We start from the raw sequence: 20,154 nt of genomic DNA, 5'->3' as shown, positions 1-20,154 counted from the left end.
CTAATTTAGTCCAAAGGCTAGAAAATTAAACATGTACACGGTTGAGCTTCCTGATCTCATGCACAAAACTGCAATTGGACATTTTCTCTCAATATGCAGATATTATATTGACCTTGTTTGGTTTTGAATATAAAACAGCTGAGACTGCTTTGTGGGTCACAGTACATTTTTCGGCTGGAAGCTACGAAGCGACTGCTTCGTGAGTCTCTGCTCCGAATCAGGTTGGAGGGCAGTGGGGAATACTGGCCCCGTGTGAGTCTCTGTCCAGAAAAATGTCTAACTCTGAAGCTTCCAGAAAATAATCTGTCTGTCCTCTCCTCCTGTGATCACGGCAGTGCACAGATCATTCATCCACATGGCTGTGACAGCACCTGGACAAAGCAAGAGCATTTTTACTATGGGCAAGCTGTATCACACAGGACAAAATCCACCTGCGCTGTGCACCAATCGGGCATAACATCATGACCCACCGCGCCGTTTAATGCAATCCAAAACAGCGGCCACGCGATTTAAAATGAATGAGGAAGCCAAAACATTAGAACCACATCTTCTCATAGTGCAGCCCAGTACAACTCCACTGTCCACTATGACCTCAATAATAAACCGTAGAATTATCACCTGGAAGTTTTAACTTAAAAACTGAGAAATTGTAACTCTGAAAACGAGAATTCACGGCAGAGCTGCTGTCTTGGGATTAATATGCACGGGCGGTCATAATGTTATGCCCGATGGGTGTAGTTATGTAGCTTTTGAGGCCCCACACTAGTGATGAAGTTATTTAAAACGTTTGTGTGGGTGAAGCCAGAATAGTGGTGGAATTACCTGTTACTGTTGAATAAAGAATTATGAAAACCTTTAATCGACAACCTTCTTTAAATGATGTGGCAGAATCATATCTTGTTCAAAATCAAGGAATGATGTGAAATACTCATCATTTTTAGTGAGTGATACCACTGATAGACATACACTTCTGGTAGTGTTAACAGTGTGTAAATGTTTCAATCCACTTCACTTGATCTAAGAAAGTAAATATAAAACATTTCCCGGCAATCTGTGACCTAAAGTATTGAAAACATAATAGAATTTTAACTTAGGGTGTGTTCTGCAAAGCAAATATGTACCTGAGTGTGCAGGAATCCTCTTGGTAACTGTGTTGCTGAGCAGGTCCCACAGCAGGAGGTCCCCAGACTGTCCTCCACAGAGCACAGAGCTCCCATCCCAGCAGAAACACCTGGAAACAGCAGGAAAACTATAATTACACTTACAACAATGCTGATTGATAAATGTTGCTCTGAATTCAACGTGCGCAATGCAGCGTGAAACGCGCAGTCAAATACTATGAGCGATGGTTTTGGGTAAAAGTGTCATTTGAGCCGCCCTGCGGATGAGGTGGTCGCACCTTTGCTCCTCTTCAGCTTTCACGTTTGACATCATCATTCCTGTCTGGACATCAATCACCTTCATAGAGGAGTCGACACCAACACTGAGTATGTGGCGGCTATCTGAAGATGCAAAACAAAATCTGTCAAAGTCTGTTAGTGAAAGTGTGCATTAGTCTTTCCTCTAAGATAAAAACCCACCGGGACTAAAAGCTGTGTGATGGATGGTTCCGGTGTGGCATGGGACCTTCTGCAGTACTTCGAAGCTGCTCGTGTCCCAGATAGTGACGGCCCCGTCTTTACAGCCAGACACCAACAGAGTGCCCACTGGATTCAGACCAATGGTGTTCACCTGGACAAGGTGACGGGAAAATGTTAATATTTTCAGTGCTCCACATATTTAATGTTTGGTATTTAATGCTCAAAAATGCATTTCACTTCAGATGATTTGTTTTTGGTTTTGGAACATTTTCATTATCCTGTATCAAACCAAATTCTTTTTCTTCAATGATAATCAAGTCAATTAACAAACTCCGAGTATTCGTTAAATGCACATTTTATGTTGGTGACAGACCCTCACTCACCCCAGCATCATGCTCCAACTCAGCCAGCAACTGAAACGGTGATCTCTTGTTACTCGAGGAGCCATCAGATGCACACTGCCAAACCTGGGGATAAAAATGATTCACTGTGCTCAACTTTCAGTTAAGTGACGATTTGAAGATTTAAAATACATCACAGTACAGAAAAAGCACTGGTTAAAGTCACTAAGTATCGTCTCTTAACTTCAGATAAGAGACTTATCTCTATACTCAATCTGCCAGATGTTAGTGCTGCATTTGACACCGACCGTGTTTTATTACAGAGACTGCAACTGCACCACCTTTAACCCTTTCTGCATGTATCCCCAACTTTGGAGCTGTGTGTTCCCAATATGCAGTTACTAGCTCTACCAAGCTGCCCGGTGCTTTGCTGTTGTTCTTCATGCCCCTCTTTTCCTTTGTCTGTCCACTTTTCATTCATTCCAACTGGTAAAGGCACATTGTCCTCCACTTTGAGCCTGGATCTGCTGGAAAGATCTTCCGTAAAATGGAGACTTTTTTTTGTTTGTTTGCTCATGGGGGATGCGTTTTTCCATAAGTCCGCATACTCTTAACTTTATTCTGTAAGGTGCCTTAAGGTTTTTTTTTTGTTAACTGGTGCTATAAAAATAAAGTCGAATTTAATGGGATTGGATCTGACAAACTGTAGAAACATTTAAGCTGTCAAACTGAGGCAAAAATTACTGTAGAGGATTTTTGTTCTTCTTGCTCTCCTCTGAAATATGACGAGACAAGATGTAACAGAATGTACAGTATATACCATGACTTATGCTTATGATTAGTCTTAGTGCAAATGGCCTATTTTCAGTCTACATAATCTATGTCTTGGTGTATTGTTGAATACCTGCTCCTATATAAGGGTAGAAAAGAATGAAAATAAATTAAATAATTTATACAATCTGTCGATTGAATGACAGGTGGATTACACCTGGACTGGTCACCATGGCTAAAAAAGAAAACACACATCAGCCTGACAGTTTTTACCTTGACAGTGGAATCCCAGGACGCTGTGTAAAGTCTTTCATTAAACCAACAGATTTCACTGACGGCATCATCATGACCCATGAGCGTGTCCTGTCGCCTGCCGTATGGGATGGAGTAGAAATACCTGAGAGGAGAGAGAAGTTCAGGAAAGCAGGAAAGCTGAGAAGAAGTTCTGATGCTGTGCACAAATATACTCTACTTACACATTGTTGTCCCAGGAGGAACACACCACAGTTTTCCCATCAGGCAGCATTAAACATGATGATAAGGGCTGAAAGACAGAGACAGTCAGAACAGGTCACATGGAGGGACACACAGAGAGGGTTGGTGAACAGGGGAGCAAAGTTGTACCATGTTAGAGAAGGACATGCTTCTCTGAAAGTCCTTCAGCTCTCTGGAAAACATCTTCAGCGTTGAGTCTAGAAGGACAGAACATAGTAATGAGTCACGCAGAGTACAGCTGCCGTCCAATGTGTTAACACTACACGTCTATTCCAACTATAGATGCCAGCACCTTTTTCTAAGCCTCTGTATTGGGAGCAAAACAAACCTTTGTATTCTGTGTGAGTTCCAGTAATACTTGTGTTACTGCTGGAATATGTGATATTTTTACTGCTATAACTTTGTACTTCAATGACAACAGAAGAACCCTGAGAGACCATTGGATGCAGAAGTGGTCATTGTGTTGAGCAGATACAGCCTCTGGCACATTTACAGTAAAATTACATAATGTCATAAAAATAATGAGGCAGGCTTAACACACACTGCTCTGGTATCCTCCTACAAAAACAGGGTTATGGTTGTACAACAATAACTTGTGGGAAATGTGTAACCTTTACTGAATTGGAATATCTCATGGACTGTACTGCAGTTCTGGAAAAAATACATGCAATACGTCCAGCTCCACTGGAGTAACATGTATTCTGTGTATCCCTCAAATGAGTTGCTCCGCGTCTACAATAACATCTACTTGTCTCTGTATGGAAATGTGATCCAGACCTTGGGATGTGGAGAAAATGGCTGCTCCGTCCCCAGTCACAGCAATGTCCATCACAGCCCTGCATGTTTACATGTGAAAGAGGATAAATTTAGGTGACACCATTGTACAGATTTAGTCATGATCACTGTTACTTCTAGAGGTCAAACTGCAAAAAAAATATTACTATTAGAAACTATTACGAAGACCTACTCAAATAAAACTCAGTGATCAAACAGATCATTATAACGTGCAATGGACCAACACACTTAACAAAATTATTAGAAACCAAAGGTCAAAGACAAACAATATAGTTATCCAGAAAAAACACTTACCACGTATATATTACTCCCCACATGTGCATTGTCTCTCTCCTCGGGTTTCACCTTGTTTGTGGTTCTATTTTTTTTCTAAGTAAATGCATTTTTAGTTCTCACATTTGGCGTCTCTTCCTCTGTCCAGCCTTGTTGTAAACTTCACCTACTAGGTGTCTACAACAAGTCTACAACTTTAACAACACAACACGCACTGAATGCCTACATATTAGATAACAAGGCTACACTAGCACAACACTAACCATTACTACAGAGGCTAAACATATGATCCCAGATGAGCCCGAGGAGAAACCAGAGGAGAAAGAGATGGACTAGAACCAACTTTTACACCGCAGCCACTTCCTGACAGCTGATTCTCACTGCTAACCTGACCATAGGCTCCCTCCCCCTCTGGGAGAGGCCTGCCCAGAGGGGGCCATCACACGAGCATATGTGGACTAGCGAAGCAATTCTAATTGTACTCTGTTGTTACCGCAGCCATATGAATGTCTCTTGACTTACTCTTTATGGACCTTGTGGCTGGAGATGGGTGTCAGATTGCCCATGTTTGCCCAAGCCCACTTCCTGCTCTCCTCAGTCAGATCCTCAAACGAGGAGTCCTCAGGCTGAGAGACTGGAAAACACATAGATAACAGTTAGAATGTGTGTTGGAAACAGCACCACACAGTTTGTGTTAGATGAGGGTTCTTGGAAAATAACACCAAACTACTGTCATACTGATTAGTCATAATCAGTATGACAGATCATTACTGGAAATCCAGATCCAGATCATAACTGGAAATTACTTTCTACTGTTTTACGCTTTACTGGTCGCACAATATTAATCGCAATGAAGAACAGCATCACAAGCTACTAACACACAAACGTTCTTCTGTAACTACCTGGAGACAGTTCACTGACAGGCGAGTTGATGCTGGAGCTTCGAGTCATGTTGTGAAACTGTGATGTGATCCTCTGAGGGTGAGGGCTGGTGAACAGTTGTGTGGGTGTCTGACCAAACTCCAGGATCTGCATCAGCATGGCGATCCTCTCATCGGGGTCCTCGATGCTGTACAGAGAGACAGAGGGCCGAGTCAGGCGAATGACGGCAAAGGAAGAAGATAATGATTTTGGTTATTACCTGTCACAATCAATGCCACCTTCATAGGTCAACGGGTGAAACACTGAAAGACAATCAGACCCATGTTAGAGTGTGTCCACATTTGGGGACTTTTAAAGGAGCTGCCAGTTGTTTTACCATTGTGAGCTGCTACAGCTTCACTGCCTCTCTGTTTGTAGCCAAACACCAGGTCAATCCATTCATGAAGGTGCTCTGATACATACTGACTCTCCAGTGCTGCCTTGTGCCTTTGGAGAAAATCCCTGGGATCTGGAATAATGAGATAATCCAAGAAATTGCACTAGCAAAACACATATTTATTAATCAATAAACAAAATCATCCGTGGGAGGTGAGGAAAGTTCAGTACAAAGGATGTTACCTGAGGCCCATGGTGGGAGAACAACGTCACCAACTAAACGCCCATTCTGCTTTCTGCCCAAATCAAGACTCAACTTGTTCTCCAGGAAGCTGCAGTCACTTCCATAAAACTCAGGAATCAACTACATGAGAGAAGAAAAAAAAAACCCTACAGTATCATGGAGAGCAGGTATCGGCTAAAGCCGTTTGAACTCAGTAAAACACTGTTCTGCCAGCATGTCTGCACAGACGTTTCTGCAGCTTGTTTGAGCTACAAACAGCAAATGCCTGCTGCATCAATAAGCCTGTTTCAAACCTCCGGAAGGTCTTGTCAAAATGTCTTTGTCTTTTATTCAGATATACTGATATTACAGCGTGAATAAGACCAATTTTTGTTGAAGTTTGTCCATAGTGACAACAAACAAACAAACAACACTTTACCTCTTTAAAGTCTGTTGCTCCCTCCAAGCAGTTTTTCCATGTGTCACATATGCTGTTAGAAAGAAAGAAAGTTATATCTAAGAAAGGGTTTAAATACACCAACTGTGGAGACATTTTGTGGTATTTTGTAGCATTTTCATGTTTTGATGTTTTACTTTTTCACAATGCTAATGATCAAATCATTGCGTAAACTGTGCAGAGTTGGCTAATGATATCCTACGATTTATGGCTTATCAAACTGGTAGGATTGTGGGGCTTGAACAAATATAAAGTGATGACTTATTGACTTAAGGAAATTAAAGCTGGAGTATTTAACTTAGTTTTTTAAAGCAAAAACATGCTACAAAATGTGCAGAGGTGTTAAAACTCATTGTAAAGCACTGGCACGAAGTGCTTGAAGTTTTAAAGATTCTTATTTATTGTAATTTCATTATAACTAATACCTAAGCAGGACCATGTTGTAGCTTTAAATTATATTTAGTCATTCGGCAGGTGCTTGTATTCAATACATTAGATATAATCATATTACAAATGAGCACATTGGTCAGTGTCTTGACTAAGAACACTTTGACATATGTTCAGGAGGACTTTAGGTGTGAACTGCAAACCATGCCACTAGACGAAAACCTGCTCTACTTCCTGCCCCAGAGGCCCTTATAAGCTTTGTTGTACAGAGCTCAACAGACCTGTTAAACATTCGATCTGGGTGGTCATAGCGGCCGTTCTGGAGACACAGCATGTGTTCGGGGGCTGCAGATAGAGGACAGTTCCCGATTAACAAAAGAAACTAACAGAAGAGTATTTGTACGGCAGCCGTGAGCGCTGAACATACTGCAAATAAAAAATAATAAAAAAAAAAAAAACACCAGTAAATGGATAAAGTACAAGCAAACAACATCTTGACCAATGAAAACACAGTCAAATGCAAAAACATGCTGCGAGAAGAGAAAACAAGCAAATACTGTAGTTTTTGTTGCTATGGTTGTAAAGTGGGCTCAGTGGGTCTTTGTACTTGCTGTACGTGTCTATATTTGGTGCCATGTGTTAGGCCACAGGGGCACCGTCATTTTGAGTTATTATAATGCATCTGTTTGTTCACAGGGAAATTCTAAAATGATTTTGATGGCAAGCCAGTGCCAACGTTTCAGAATTTAGCATTTTTAGAACTGCCTATATTAAAAGTTCAGGATGCACCTAGAAAATGTACATGTTAGTGTAGGCCACTGTTAATCCACCCATGCTGTGACTTCATGTGTGTGACTTACCAACTCTGACAAGGTAAAAAAGGACATAGCCCGGGGAGGAGTAGTGGCTGCCGTACATGAAGCGAGGTTCCGGCATGCCGCTGTAGCGAGCCTGTGAACAAGGGAACATCTCTGTGATTACAGAGTCGTTTCTGTTTGGAGAGAGCCCAGAGTCATTGCTGCTTTACAGCCTTACCAGTAATCTATCCAGGCGGTCTTTGTTCAGGGCCCCCACAGGTTTGCTCAGGTCTCTGAATGTGGCAGTGTTTGTCAAATCTGGAAGACAGGGAAGCCATTTTTTTTTTTTTAACACTCTAGTCATTTTCAATGGTTAGGCCTTGTTAAGACCTGCTGACCCACCTAAGTGTGCGCTGGCGTAGTCAGCGATGACCCAGGGGAAGACGGGATACTGAGAGAGGTCGTTGCAGCTGCGGTCAGCCAGGTTGTTCAAGTGCAGAAGGTACTGATAGTTACTGAGTTGACCTCGCTGCCATTGCAGCATGTAACTCTCTGCCGTGTGCTCTGTCATGTGGTTCTCTGACCAAGCGGGATAAAAACAGCACGGTTAGATGGTTTCAGTCAGGAATGTGTAATTGGGGTTCACTAATTTTGGTTTCCAAAATCCAATCCCAACATTTTTACATCACTGAGAATAATTGATCACTGATACTCAAACCACAGACCAGAGCTTCCTGAAGCTGTGGATTAGACCTGCACAACATTGAGGAGTCATTCTGAACCATTCTTCCTTATAGAACTGCTTCAGCTCAGACAAATTCATTTTGAGGTCATTCCAGTGCATCTCTATTAGGAATTGTGTCTGGAGTCTGAAAAGGCTGTTTTTGTTTTTTTTTTAAAGCCAATTTTAAAATCTTCTGGGCCTCAGCTGATGGACAAATGTTCCTTAAAGATTCCCTAATAAGTAATGATGAGGCTGTTGAGGCCCAGAGGCAGTAAGGCTACAAATCATGTTTCCCCCTCTGTCCTTCAACTTCTGCTTGAGAGTTGGCAAATGTTCATGTTCATGTTCAGAAACTTAACCCTAGTTTCATCTGTCCACATAACTTTTTCCCAGTGGTGTTGAGGAGATTCAAGCTGCACTTTGACAAACATACGTTGCAGGGAAGACTTTTTGGAGAGCAGCAGATACCTCTGTGGTCTCCTGTCATGGATACTACACCCCATGAACTTTTATGTATGTGAGGGGGACTCGTGAACACAACTACACCCCCCAAAATCCAACCATCTGAACATAACTAGCCCCAGTGTCTCTTTTAAAGCATTTAGCTGGTAATTTGGGCTTTATTTTTTCCCCCCCATCACTGAAAATTCTGTTGTGCCTTTGGAGTTATCTTGCTGGGCACCACTACTTTTAAAAGAAGTCGCAGAGCTAAACTGTCTATATTTATACACTTTTTCTAAATGTGGAGCGATGATAATATAAACTCTTTGAGATTACTTTGGGACCTCTTTCCATCTTTATGCAAATCATCCATTTTTAAAAATGAACTCTTCTGACTCTTTTACTTTATCTATTGTTTCATGTAAACAGCATTACATTTTTTGAAGACACAAGCTCTGACCCACACCTCCAATTTTCATACTTCATTAACCTGCTTTTTGGCCAGAATGTTTGAAGCGAGCATTCAATATAGAACAATACACTGAGTGTTAAAATACACAGGTGTTTTAAGACAAACACCGCATACTGTTTACACAGAGACCCCAAAGAAAGCCCCATATTGTTAACCTTAATAAAAGCAAAAGCATTTCCAACAGATTCACTGATGGCTTTGAGTTTTCTCACCCAGAAAAGTGGCGATGTAATAATAGATTTCATCTCTGTCGGCAGTGTTGTAAAACTTCAGGTATATGTCAGAGCAGAAGTCACTCTCGGTACAGAAGACCTCCAGACCCTGCTCAAGGGGAGAGGCCAAACACATGAACACACATATTGCTGCTACTCCTTAACCCCTTTCAGACATGCCCTGCTTTCCCACTCAACAATTTGGCTTCATGTCTGAACGACCGGTCTGACCACTTTTAGATAAACCTAGAACTGCTCATAAATGTCACTAAGACAGTAGAACCACATGCAGGCACATTAACGAATAAGCACCAGAGATGTTATCCTTTTACTAAAATAAAAGCTACTGGTTTATTTTCATAGAGTGAAATAAAATAGTTGACGAGAATAAAGCATAAAACTAAAGTGAAACATAGGTCAGAGCTCAGAGAGCGTTAGTTTTGATAATAGTTACTTCACGTTAACAGTGTCTGTTGCTTAGAAATGAGAGCACGAGCAGCAGCATCCGCAGCAGAGAACGCACTGAAAAGGTAAGAGGATTGCACTAAACCAAAAGGTAAAACACTCATCAATCTAATCACTACGGCCAACAAAATTACAGTCAAGCCGTCAAATTATTTAATGCTGCATTTGATTTGAAATGTAAAACTCTGGAGCGTGCACTCATTCATTTATTGTGCTGAAACTGCAACTCAGATCATCATCGGTCTTTAAAAATGTTATCTAAATTACAGAGTTGATAGAAAACAACCAGTCACATTGTTGATGCTTGTGTATAAGGTGTCCTGAAGCAAATGCTTCAAATACTGTATCACTGTCTCTTGCATACAGTCTTTGTAGTAGGCGCCTTTGAAAGGCTGAAACAACTGAGCCCAATCAATTAAGGGTTAGGAATAATGACTCATAATCATAATCATGCTTACATACCTTAGCTTTTATACTCAACTAAAATGACAAACTAATCTCTCTGGTTGAAGCCGTAAGAGCATTTACGTAAAAGTGACCAATGTCTGAATGACAGCTCGTCACTTTAAAAGATTTTTGAAACAAGCAATGTTGCATATCCTACATCTGAAAAGCATGTGTGTGTTGTTGTGACACTCTATGTTCTAAACTCATTGAGTGAAGTTTAGAACATAGAGTGCACAAATATATTGTGATTATCTTATCACTCACCAGGGGTCTGAGTCCATGTCGTCTTTTGTAGATTCTCCTGATTTGTTTGAGTTTGATTTGAATCACATGTTCCTGGCATCAAAAGTCACATTTAAAAAAAAAAATAACACAATAAATCAAAGAGCATACATATGTGAGGAGGTGGCTGTAGTGCTGAGATCAGTGTTTTGTCCTGCAGGTAGCACAGTACCACCAACCACCCAATATGTCCACTAATCTCCACATCCATAGTTCAGTTCAGACCTCAGTTCTTGTTTTGTTCTTGATCACAAATACTATGTAACGCTAAGCAACATGGAAGAGTTCCCTGAATGCCTCACCGCACACGCTGACACTGACAGCTTCGTTTTAATCTTCTAAATCTACTATTTCAAAACCCACACAAAAGTAAAGTGATACAAGAACAGAGGAAATATCAGTATCACTTGTGGAATACCGCAGTGTCCTAGTGTCGGTTTGCTGCTATTCATTTCAGGACGTTCCAGAACAAAAAGAAGACTGTGTGCTAGCGGGTTGAGGGCTCTGCCGAGAAGCTATGATGCACGGCCTGTCGCAATTTAACGCTTAGTTTAGAACAGTTAAACCCCTAAAGTCTAGTAATACATGTCACCTCACCGGATATCCATTCAGAGGCTGGAAGTACAGGTTTGCATCGGTTATGCAGACATGGCCTGGATTGGACACCAGAGGCATGACCATCTCCACAGCACATTCCATGTGAGGCTTCTCAGCCACGTTCTGAAAACTTTACAGCAAAGAAACATCACTCCTCCACACAGCACCCTTCTTCATAATAAAAGCATTCATGTTAATATGTTAATCAAAAGGAGCCGGTAAAAAGATGCCATTAACCTACCAGTTTTTGTCAAACGAGGTCCTTGCCAGCCGTGACTGCAAGTTGGCTGCAATCTAGTACACCAGAAAAAAAATTATGTTTGATGGTGATGAAGGATTATATGATGGCAACAGTTATAAAATAATCATGAACTGAAAAATAGTGGCAGGACTGCATGGTTGGATTCCTCACAAAAGTAACAATTAGGATCTACAAAAACCTAGTTTAACTAACTAACTTAGCAAACCTGCCATCAGTGAAACAAAATGAAGGTGTGGGTTAAAGAAGAATATGCTATTAGTGATAAAAAAAAAAAAAAAACAAAGCTGATATTAGATATTCATCAGACCCCATTATGACAAACTGTCTAGAAATGAAGATGGTTTAGATCTGTAGCTACTTTTCTCAGGTGGGTTTCCTGAATGTTCAGCGAGGTGACAAAGAAGCCGAGAGAAACAGATAAATGTTCCTGAAACTTGTTAACATTTCTCTTTAGCTTTAAATTCAAACTACCCCACACAACAATTTTAGGAGTGTGGATTGTGCCTGTTTGTGATATAGATGAAGATGCAATTGACCAATTATTCTCTTGCCATGGAAGATGAGCCAAAAACAACTATTATTTGTTTGGATTTTTTTTTTTTTTTTGTCTTTTTTTCAGGCTATGGAGTTAATTGACTTACCATTGCAGTTTGGTCTCCAAGTTTTTCCAGATAGGATGCTCTGTGAAGCTGCACAAATTACACATAAAGCACTGAATTCTTTGTTCTCTTAAAATTAAGATGGAAACGTGAACTGATTTGTAACAGCTTAGTTTATCACACAACATTTCCCACAAGCCTCAGGGGCAGTACTGTGATAAAAAAGACACATACTTGAAGTAACATTTGAACAACGTCTTCGGTTTTATTCCAAACTTCCAACTCGAATGTCATCTCATTTGCCCCCTGTTAAAGTAATGAGAAAGGTTTGTTCAATATCCACATTGGAGTCTTTTCTGAGGTCTCAGCACAGCAGTTTGGCTTCTGTTTGGCTTGAAGCAAAACAATATGAATCTCAATGTTGACATTGTGATGTATGAAAATTATGTCAATATTTAGCTGGTTTATGATCCAAAAATGTGATAACTGGAATACACAGTAGCACAGTACTCTGCCTATATCCACATCTTATCTGAGGATGTTGAGGCGAAGGTTATTTTAGAAGTGCACCAGATCAAAGAGTGATAATTTCCCGATGTAACTGGTGGCTACTGAACACATCAGGCTTTCATATGAGCCTGCATATTAGCCAGTGGGATCTACCACAGCGGTTTAGCGTAAGGGCCACGACAAACCAAGCCAACGTCAAAGAACTGTCTTTACCGCTGATTCAACAGCTGTACTGGCAGCAGAATCCGACCAAAGGTTGCTGAAAGGGATTCAACTACTGCCAACAGTGTGGGACACACCTTAAAACTGAGGGTGACAGATGTTCCCCAACACCCTGACATGATGCGCCATGGCCCTAAGCGCCTTGAAAAACTATTCATGCTCCTTGAACTTGTCTACATTTTGGCACATTACAACCCCAAATGTAAATGTGTTTTATTGTGATTTTACGTGATAGACAAACACAAAATTGCACATGATTATGAAGTGAATGGTTCTCAAAATTTGTTTACATTAAATATCTGAAAAGTGTGGTGTGCATTTGTTTTCAGCCTCTCTGAGTCAATACTTTGTAGAACCACATTCCACTGCAATTACAGCAGCAAGTCTTTTGAGGTTTGTCTCTACCAGCTTTGCACATCTAGAGAATAAAACTTAAACTCATTCTTGTTCACAAAATACCTCCAGCTCAGTCAGATTGGATGGAGACAGTCTGTGAACAGCAACAGAAACAGTCTTGCCACAGATTCTCATTTGGATTTAGGTCTGGACTTTGACTGGGTCATTGTAACACATGAAAATGCTTTGATATAAACTGTTCCATAGTAGCTCTGGCTGTATGTTTAGGGTGGATGTCCTGCTGGAAGGTGAACCTCCTCCCCAGTCTCAAGTCTTCTGCAGACTAACAGGTTTTCTTCTAAGACTGCTCTGTATGTGGCTCCATCTATTTTCCCATCAACTCTGACCAGCTTCTTTGTCCCCGCTAAAGAAAAGCATTGTCGCAACATGATGCTGCCACCATCATGTTTTACAGTGGGGATGGTGTGTTCAGGGTTTTGTGAAGTGTTAGGTTACCACCACACATTAGGCCAAAAAGTTCAGTTTTGGTTTCATCGGACCAGAGCACCTTCTTCCACAGGTTTGCTGTGTCCCTCACATGGCTTTTACTTCTTAAGGCTTTCTTTCAACAGTGGCTTTCTTCTTGCTGTTCTTCCAGAAAGGCCAGATTTGTGGATCTCTGCAGCTCTTCCAGAGTTACCATGGGCCTCTTGGCTGCTTCTCTGATTAATGCTCTCCTTGCCCAGCCTGTCAGTTTAGGTGGACGGCCATGTCTTGGTAGGTTTGCAGTTGTCCCACACTCTTTCCATTTTCGGATGACAGTGCTCCTTGAGTTGTTCAAATCTGGGATTTTTTGTTTTTTATAACCTAACTCTGCTCTAAACTTCTCCACAACTCTATCCCTGACCTGCCTGGTGTGTCCCTTGGACTTCATGATGCTGTTTGTGGACAGATTGACCTCAATTAGGTGACTTCTGAAGGTCATTGGTTCCAGGGGGTTAGTTAGGGGTATCAAAGTAAAGGGGGCTGACTGCAAATGCACGCCAGACTTTTCAGATATTTATTTGGAGAAAATTTATTATTTTCCGTTCACTTCATAATAATGTACCACTTTGTGTTGGTCTATCACATAAAATACATTTACGTTTGTGGTTGTAACGTGACAAAATGTGGAAAAATTCAAGGGGTATGAATACTTTTTCAAGGGACATCGTAGATGTAAGCCTGGCTCAATGCTGATAGTTTGGACTTTGGTGAGGGTGGGAATATTTAGCAGCATTTAAACTTGTTGCCTCAATTCAAAAGTACAGTAACAGGGCTAGAGAACGGTGTCTGTTGTCATGGAGCCCAGCAGATTCATCATGTCACTGTGGGACCCAGTGATCAGTCAAAACATTTTTACCCTAAAAACTGAGCTTATGTATGAATTTTCAGCCAATGTTTATAGCCACAGAAGACGTTGCATCACCAGAAAGTGCACAAACAAACACTACAAGCTGTAAACATAGAAATAATAAAGAGTTTCAGCTGGCTCACCCTCTCATTTCTGTAAGGTGCAATGACGTTGCTTTCTTTGATGTAAATAACCTGAAATCAGTTAAAGAATAAAAATCATGACCTGTCATTAATACACTGCTGGTACAATTCAATATAAGAACCATAGACAATTATAAGTTAAGTGGAATCCAAATTACATATCAGGGCAAATTATTACTATTAGAAACAGGCTGTGGGGATTAATTAATCAACCACTGTATCATATTCATGTAGAAACAGAAACTTACCTGTACACATGAAATAGAAATGGCTGAGGTTCTAGGTCTAAGAGAAACACACACACACACAAATCAACATTATTGGGATGTATCTGAAAAAACTCAATTGCAAATATTAAAATATTTCTCACCAAATTAATTGGCCATTTGTCCAAAAAGCAGTATACAACATATGAATACTTTACAATGGTTTGTCAGTAATGGTTTCAAACTGGTTTACTAGTTAAGTGGATGCGACGTTTGTGTGCTGTTTTCAAGTGACCAAACTGGTTTGGCAAAGCAAATAAAACGCGTCTGAACTAAAAATATAACACAATTGATGAAATCAGACTCACTTATTGAAAGGGTTTTTCTCTTCCTCCACAAAGTCAATCTTCTTACAGTCTCGAAGAGGAATCTAAAAACCCAAGATATCAAGACTTAGGTCATTATATCGTTATCGCTATGATTTACAAACCCAATTTCCTGGAAAAAAGTACAAGAAAACCACGAAAAGAGTTGTCCACCAATCTCACAGTTGTTGGTTCAATCCCCAGCTCCTCTGGTCACATGTTGAAGTGTCCTTGAGCAAGACACTGAACCCCAACTTAGTTTCTCCCGGTGAGTGTTGGCCAGCTGCATATCAGCTCCCCAATCGGTGTGTGAGTGTGTGTGGATTTTAAAAATTGAAAAGTGGGATAATGTATATAAAAAAATCCTCTATAAATAAACAAGCACACAGATCTGCGGTACCTGCTGGCGGCTGCAAGCCCTCAAAACTAATTATTCTTATAAGTGTGCATCTTCAGCTTTTCTGGATAACTGGCCTTCAGAATTCTGTGATGAACTCTTTCATACCAATATTTCCCAAATATGGAAACTTTCATTTAGTCTAGTGGGAAGAGTTAAAAAAAAAAAAAAGCCAAATAAACAAAACACTACATAAATAGAAAAAATATTGAAACTAACCTTTATAATTGGCTCTGCAACATCGTCTGGATCAAATATAACTGATCTGGAACAGACCTTTAACGAACCTCGGATTTTTCTGGAAGGAAAAGAGGTGACAATAGCTTGTTAGCACTTCTACCTGCTCATATAACCTATTTAACACTCACATCAACTCTATAAGCTGTTAAAACTGTAAAATAGTTATAATGAAAATGATTAATAACTATTTGTAAATGAAACTGCTAACAACAACCTCTTAGTTTGTCAAGCTAATGTTAACTTGGTCTCAACATTTTGCATCTAAAACATGAAAAACTAAAACAATCAATTCAAACAACAGATTACAAACTGAGATGTCTGACAAAATGTCCAAAAGTTGGGTTTCTTGTACGGCTATTGTCTTATTTTGTGTTGTATTTTAAAAACTTTTAATGGCATCTAGGCCGAGTTGTGGTACTAGTACCACTAGTTCTAGTGGTACTAGTACCACTAGAACTAGTGGTAAACTGTAAAACTGGGACATTCACTTGTGTTGGAACTTATACATAAAACATTTTTGAAAACACCATGTTTTATATATTAGAGAACTGTGGTGACTGATGTTAGTTTGCAAAGGTTTCAGCCTTAATTGAACCTTTTTCTCCCCATTACAGGTTCACAAAAGTCATTATCACAGTTTTCATCTTGCTTTATATGACAATAAAAGGGAAGTGTTTAAAATGAACAGTATTATTATGTTATTCTAACATTTGCTCAAGCTGTGTAGCAGGATAGTGTAATGATATTTGAACAGCTGTTCCTTACAAGCTGGTGTAAGAGAACCAGCTTACATAAAAAATATAATAAAATGGCTACAAGCTCATCTAACACTTTAAAACCACTTTCGTTTTCATAGATTAAGTCAGTGAGATTATGCTCGAAAACATCCACACTGGGAAACAGTCTCATTATTTGTAGATAAATCACTGCTGGTAATAATGTAAGTTACCTCTTCTTTTTGGAGCTGCTTTGCACATAATATGCAGTATGCTGTTCGAAATAATACTCCTCTAAATCCAGCAACAAGAGGGAAAATCTAGGGACGAAAGGAGCAGAGTAGCATGAGATAACACAAAACAATTGCAAAAAGGCTGCAACAGTGTGTTGCACATCAAGGAAACAACAGCATTAACCCACCACTCAAAATTAAACAAGTGAAAAGCTCTTATTTTACTTAACTTTCAGCGGGAATTAAAAAAAATGCAGGAAATGTGCCTTTAAATGAGTCACCTGATTTGTTATTGACAAGCTCCCTGCTTGCAGTGTGTGTCATAGTTGCAAATGATGTTAGTGAGCTGATAGTCACAATGTCTTTGTTACTGTTACTGCACATGAACAAAAAAATCACGGAATTGTTCAAAGTCATAGTTTGAGATGCTGTTGTGTATGTTGTTAAAGTTATAGCTGAACTAAATTTGGTTGGTATTGAAATTGATTTGTACCTGAGCTTTTCACCCAGTTTTAGATGTGTTTACACAGGACAAACAGCAGCTTCTTCCCAACAAATGGACCCTGAAGGTTCATAAAGTGCAACAATAAGCCCAGAATTTATTAGATTATGGTGAAAACTGACATACAGCTCACCTATTTTCAATATTTAAATAATGCATATGGTGACATGGAAGCTAAGCAGGCAACTTAATAATGTACCCAACTTGAAATATTGTAGTCGAGGACCAGTTACCCTGGTCGGGCCTGCACTGCAACTTTCTCCAGGGTGAAATATTTTTGATTACAGATAGTGAGCCTGAGCACATTATACCACTCTGATGAGATGGTCACATTCTGAACTAGCAACAACTTTCTCAAGGCTCAAAAGCACAGTATGAAATCATTTTAAATTTGATAACATACATAAGTTCTGATTCAAATGCAGATGTTTATATACAGTATTGTGGCACTTGAACACTTATGAACCCTGGAGAAAATAGAACCCAAAATGTGAGTGCGCACAATTTTTTACACATCTGAAATGTAGGAAATGAAGAAGTAACAAACCAAATGAGACAAAAAAGTTACACTTTTGTAAAAGTGTGTGAACCTCTAACCCCCCCAACACCAACACCAACAAACAAATAACACAGAAGTGTCCTCGAAGGTGCCCCTGCAGTAAAGCAAATATGGCAATGAAAAGCTGCCACCACAGCTTCTGAAGACTTTATAAAGGGGAAGGGGACGGTAACCAATGCAACTATCCCTGCTTCAACCCTTGCTCCTCTAAATTAATACACCTGATGAATGCACCTGATTAAACAGGAGGACTGTAGCCCTTGGGAAGCATGAGTTCCCCACCTCTGCTTTAAAGGAGGAGTTGTCTATGCTGGGAGGGGTTACAAAAGATCTTCTGGAGAGTTCGGACTGCATCAGTCCACTGCCAGGCAGAAACATGAAGGGATATCACAAGCCGTTCAACCAAGGAGGGTTAAAGCTGAAAAATGTCATTTAATGAGCGAAATCAAGGTCTTGAAACTAATCTAAGACAAATGCTGTGGAATTGCCTAAAGCAGGAAGTTCATGCAAAGAAGCCAACAAACATCCCTGAGTCGAAGCCGTTCTGTAAATAGGAATAAAGGCTCAAATCCCCCCAAGCTGATGTACAGTGCTGAAAAACTTCAGTTGGAGTCAATGCTGTAAAAGGGGGTCATACAGCTACAGAAGACAATTCAGTAATTTCCCTCAATAAATACAGGAATATGTATGTTTTTGTCTAATTATAGAGGTTTTCTGTATCTATATTTAAGGTGTGTGAAAATCAGGACATTTTAAACTGAAATTAAGAAACCTCCTAGGGTTCATAAACTTTTAGGCACAGCTGTAAATATACTGCATATCTGCTGCAACACTGCAATAAATAGAGATTTCTAGAGGAAATTATTTCTGAATACCACAATGTCATAGAGGAGACAATACACAGCGTTTTTCTATCTGTAAACCTAATTCATCAGGACAGGAAACCTACAGTAGCTGTAACCCAATATTCCCAGCTAGGCTAAAGTTTCACCACTGATCTGCAGACAGTATGTCACAGTTGCTGCAGAAATTGTTTCTGCTCCGTAAATAGGAGCTGATCTATTCTCCTCGCCGAGTTCCCTGTGAGTCAAAGCGCACTGACTGTGCACAAAGAGTAGGGCCACATGGAAAATCATTTAAAAGCTTTTAAAGTAGTTACTTGGCTCGAGTGGTCAATTTGTGCCACATGTAATTTACTGGACTGGTTCAATTGCCACGATTTGTTCCTTTTGTTCACAATACTTGCTGTACGATCCATTATGCATCATATAAGGACTGGGGCGATAAACTAATCAATTATACACGAGGCCGAATAGCCAAACAGGCAAAAGTCCAGACTTCCAGGAGCCCAAAAGTCCAGACTTTCACGGACGTTAAAACCTTGATCCTACAGAGGAATCGTAGTTCAAACCTCATTTTAAAACATACAGTTTGTTCAGATGTATCAAGCTAATTAGCTGTGCTTTTCTGTTTATCGAAAACCTCTGTCAAATATTTTACATACAGAAAACATAGTGTATCAAAGTCTAGAGCAACAGAGGAAAGAAGCAACTACAATGTTCATTATCGATTCGTGTCTTTTTCAGTGAGTAGAATGTGAGAAAATAAAAGACAACTGTCCATCATAATTACATGAAACACGTTACACTGTCTTGTTTTGTGAGACCGTCTAGTTAAGTGTTTGTTAGAAAGAGTCACAAACACTAGAAGGTTAAAATTACTATCAACATGTACAACACAACTGTCAAATATGCACATTTGAGGAGCAGGTGCCAACTGATTCTATCAAAAGTGTTCATTTAGCCTCATCATGTGAGCTCTGGAGTATTGGTTAGATTTTGGTTGTCTGGGGAAACAATGAAACTGTGCAACACGTTTTAATCCAGCTATGACTGCAGCTGGATTCTGTCCTCCTTGTCACTTCACGTGGAGCTGCAAATTATGATCATAAAAGACACTAAAGAAACTAAAACACTAAAGAGATTAAATTAGGACAGTTTAGCTATAACACACTGAACATGCTCTCATCATCAGTTTGTCTGTGTCCAGCTCTGCTACAGACTGAACTCCTGCTCCTCTCAGGCCTCTCATGATGCCTTCAGGAACAGCAGTGCATCACACAGCTGACACAGGACCTCTCATCAGTGTGTGGACTGCATTTTCCCCACAGGCCGCTGCAGCCGCAGGACGCGGACTATACCCCCCAACACACAGAGCTCCACATGTGGGAACAACAAAAGAAGCAGCACCAACCTCTCTTTAGTCCGCTCGTGAGTCCTTACAAAAGCCATAACTGCACACCATCCTCTTCACAAAATGAACAACGAGCAGCCACAGACAGTTCTCTGTAAACACGGAAACCAGCTGGGAACCACGTGATTCAACACCGGGAAACAGTGAGGTATCACTCTGACACTTTTTTTTTTTGTCCACACCACGTCTGAGTAGCAAAATT

The 20,154-nt window shown here is 40.2% G+C and overlaps 1 protein-coding gene across 1 annotated transcript; it reads right to left on the bottom strand.

The window, feature by feature from the left end:
• Nucleotides 1–273: 273 nt before the first annotated feature.
• nsmaf (neutral sphingomyelinase (N-SMase) activation associated factor) lies at nt 274–20,104 on the bottom strand. The gene is made up of 31 exons (XM_067485652.1): nt 19,953–20,104; nt 16,639–16,725; nt 15,669–15,747; nt 15,056–15,117; nt 14,730–14,766; nt 14,482–14,532; nt 12,112–12,183; nt 11,920–11,967; nt 11,258–11,310; nt 11,017–11,146; nt 10,402–10,473; nt 9,226–9,334; nt 7,779–7,955; nt 7,615–7,694; nt 7,440–7,530; nt 6,861–6,924; nt 6,175–6,226; nt 5,756–5,876; nt 5,514–5,645; nt 5,397–5,439; nt 5,158–5,324; nt 4,778–4,889; nt 3,965–4,023; nt 3,317–3,384; nt 3,169–3,236; nt 2,966–3,089; nt 1,964–2,047; nt 1,581–1,731; nt 1,400–1,502; nt 1,122–1,231; nt 274–371 (listed from the first exon to the last, which is right to left on the bottom strand). Exons 1-31 carry the CDS (start codon nt 19,988–19,990, stop codon nt 277–279), a joined length of 2,739 nt encoding a protein of 912 aa, XP_067341753.1. The 5' UTR covers nt 19,991–20,104; the 3' UTR covers nt 274–276.
• Between the last annotated feature and the right edge of the window lie 50 nt (nt 20,105–20,154).

Source organism: Channa argus, chromosome 19 (assembly GCF_033026475.1).
Source record: "Channa argus isolate prfri chromosome 19, Channa argus male v1.0, whole genome shotgun sequence".
Lineage (NCBI taxonomy): Eukaryota > Metazoa > Chordata > Actinopteri > Anabantiformes > Channidae > Channa > Channa argus.
Note: the sequence above shows the minus strand (reverse complement) of the source record. Positions and strands in the feature narration are given on the sequence as shown.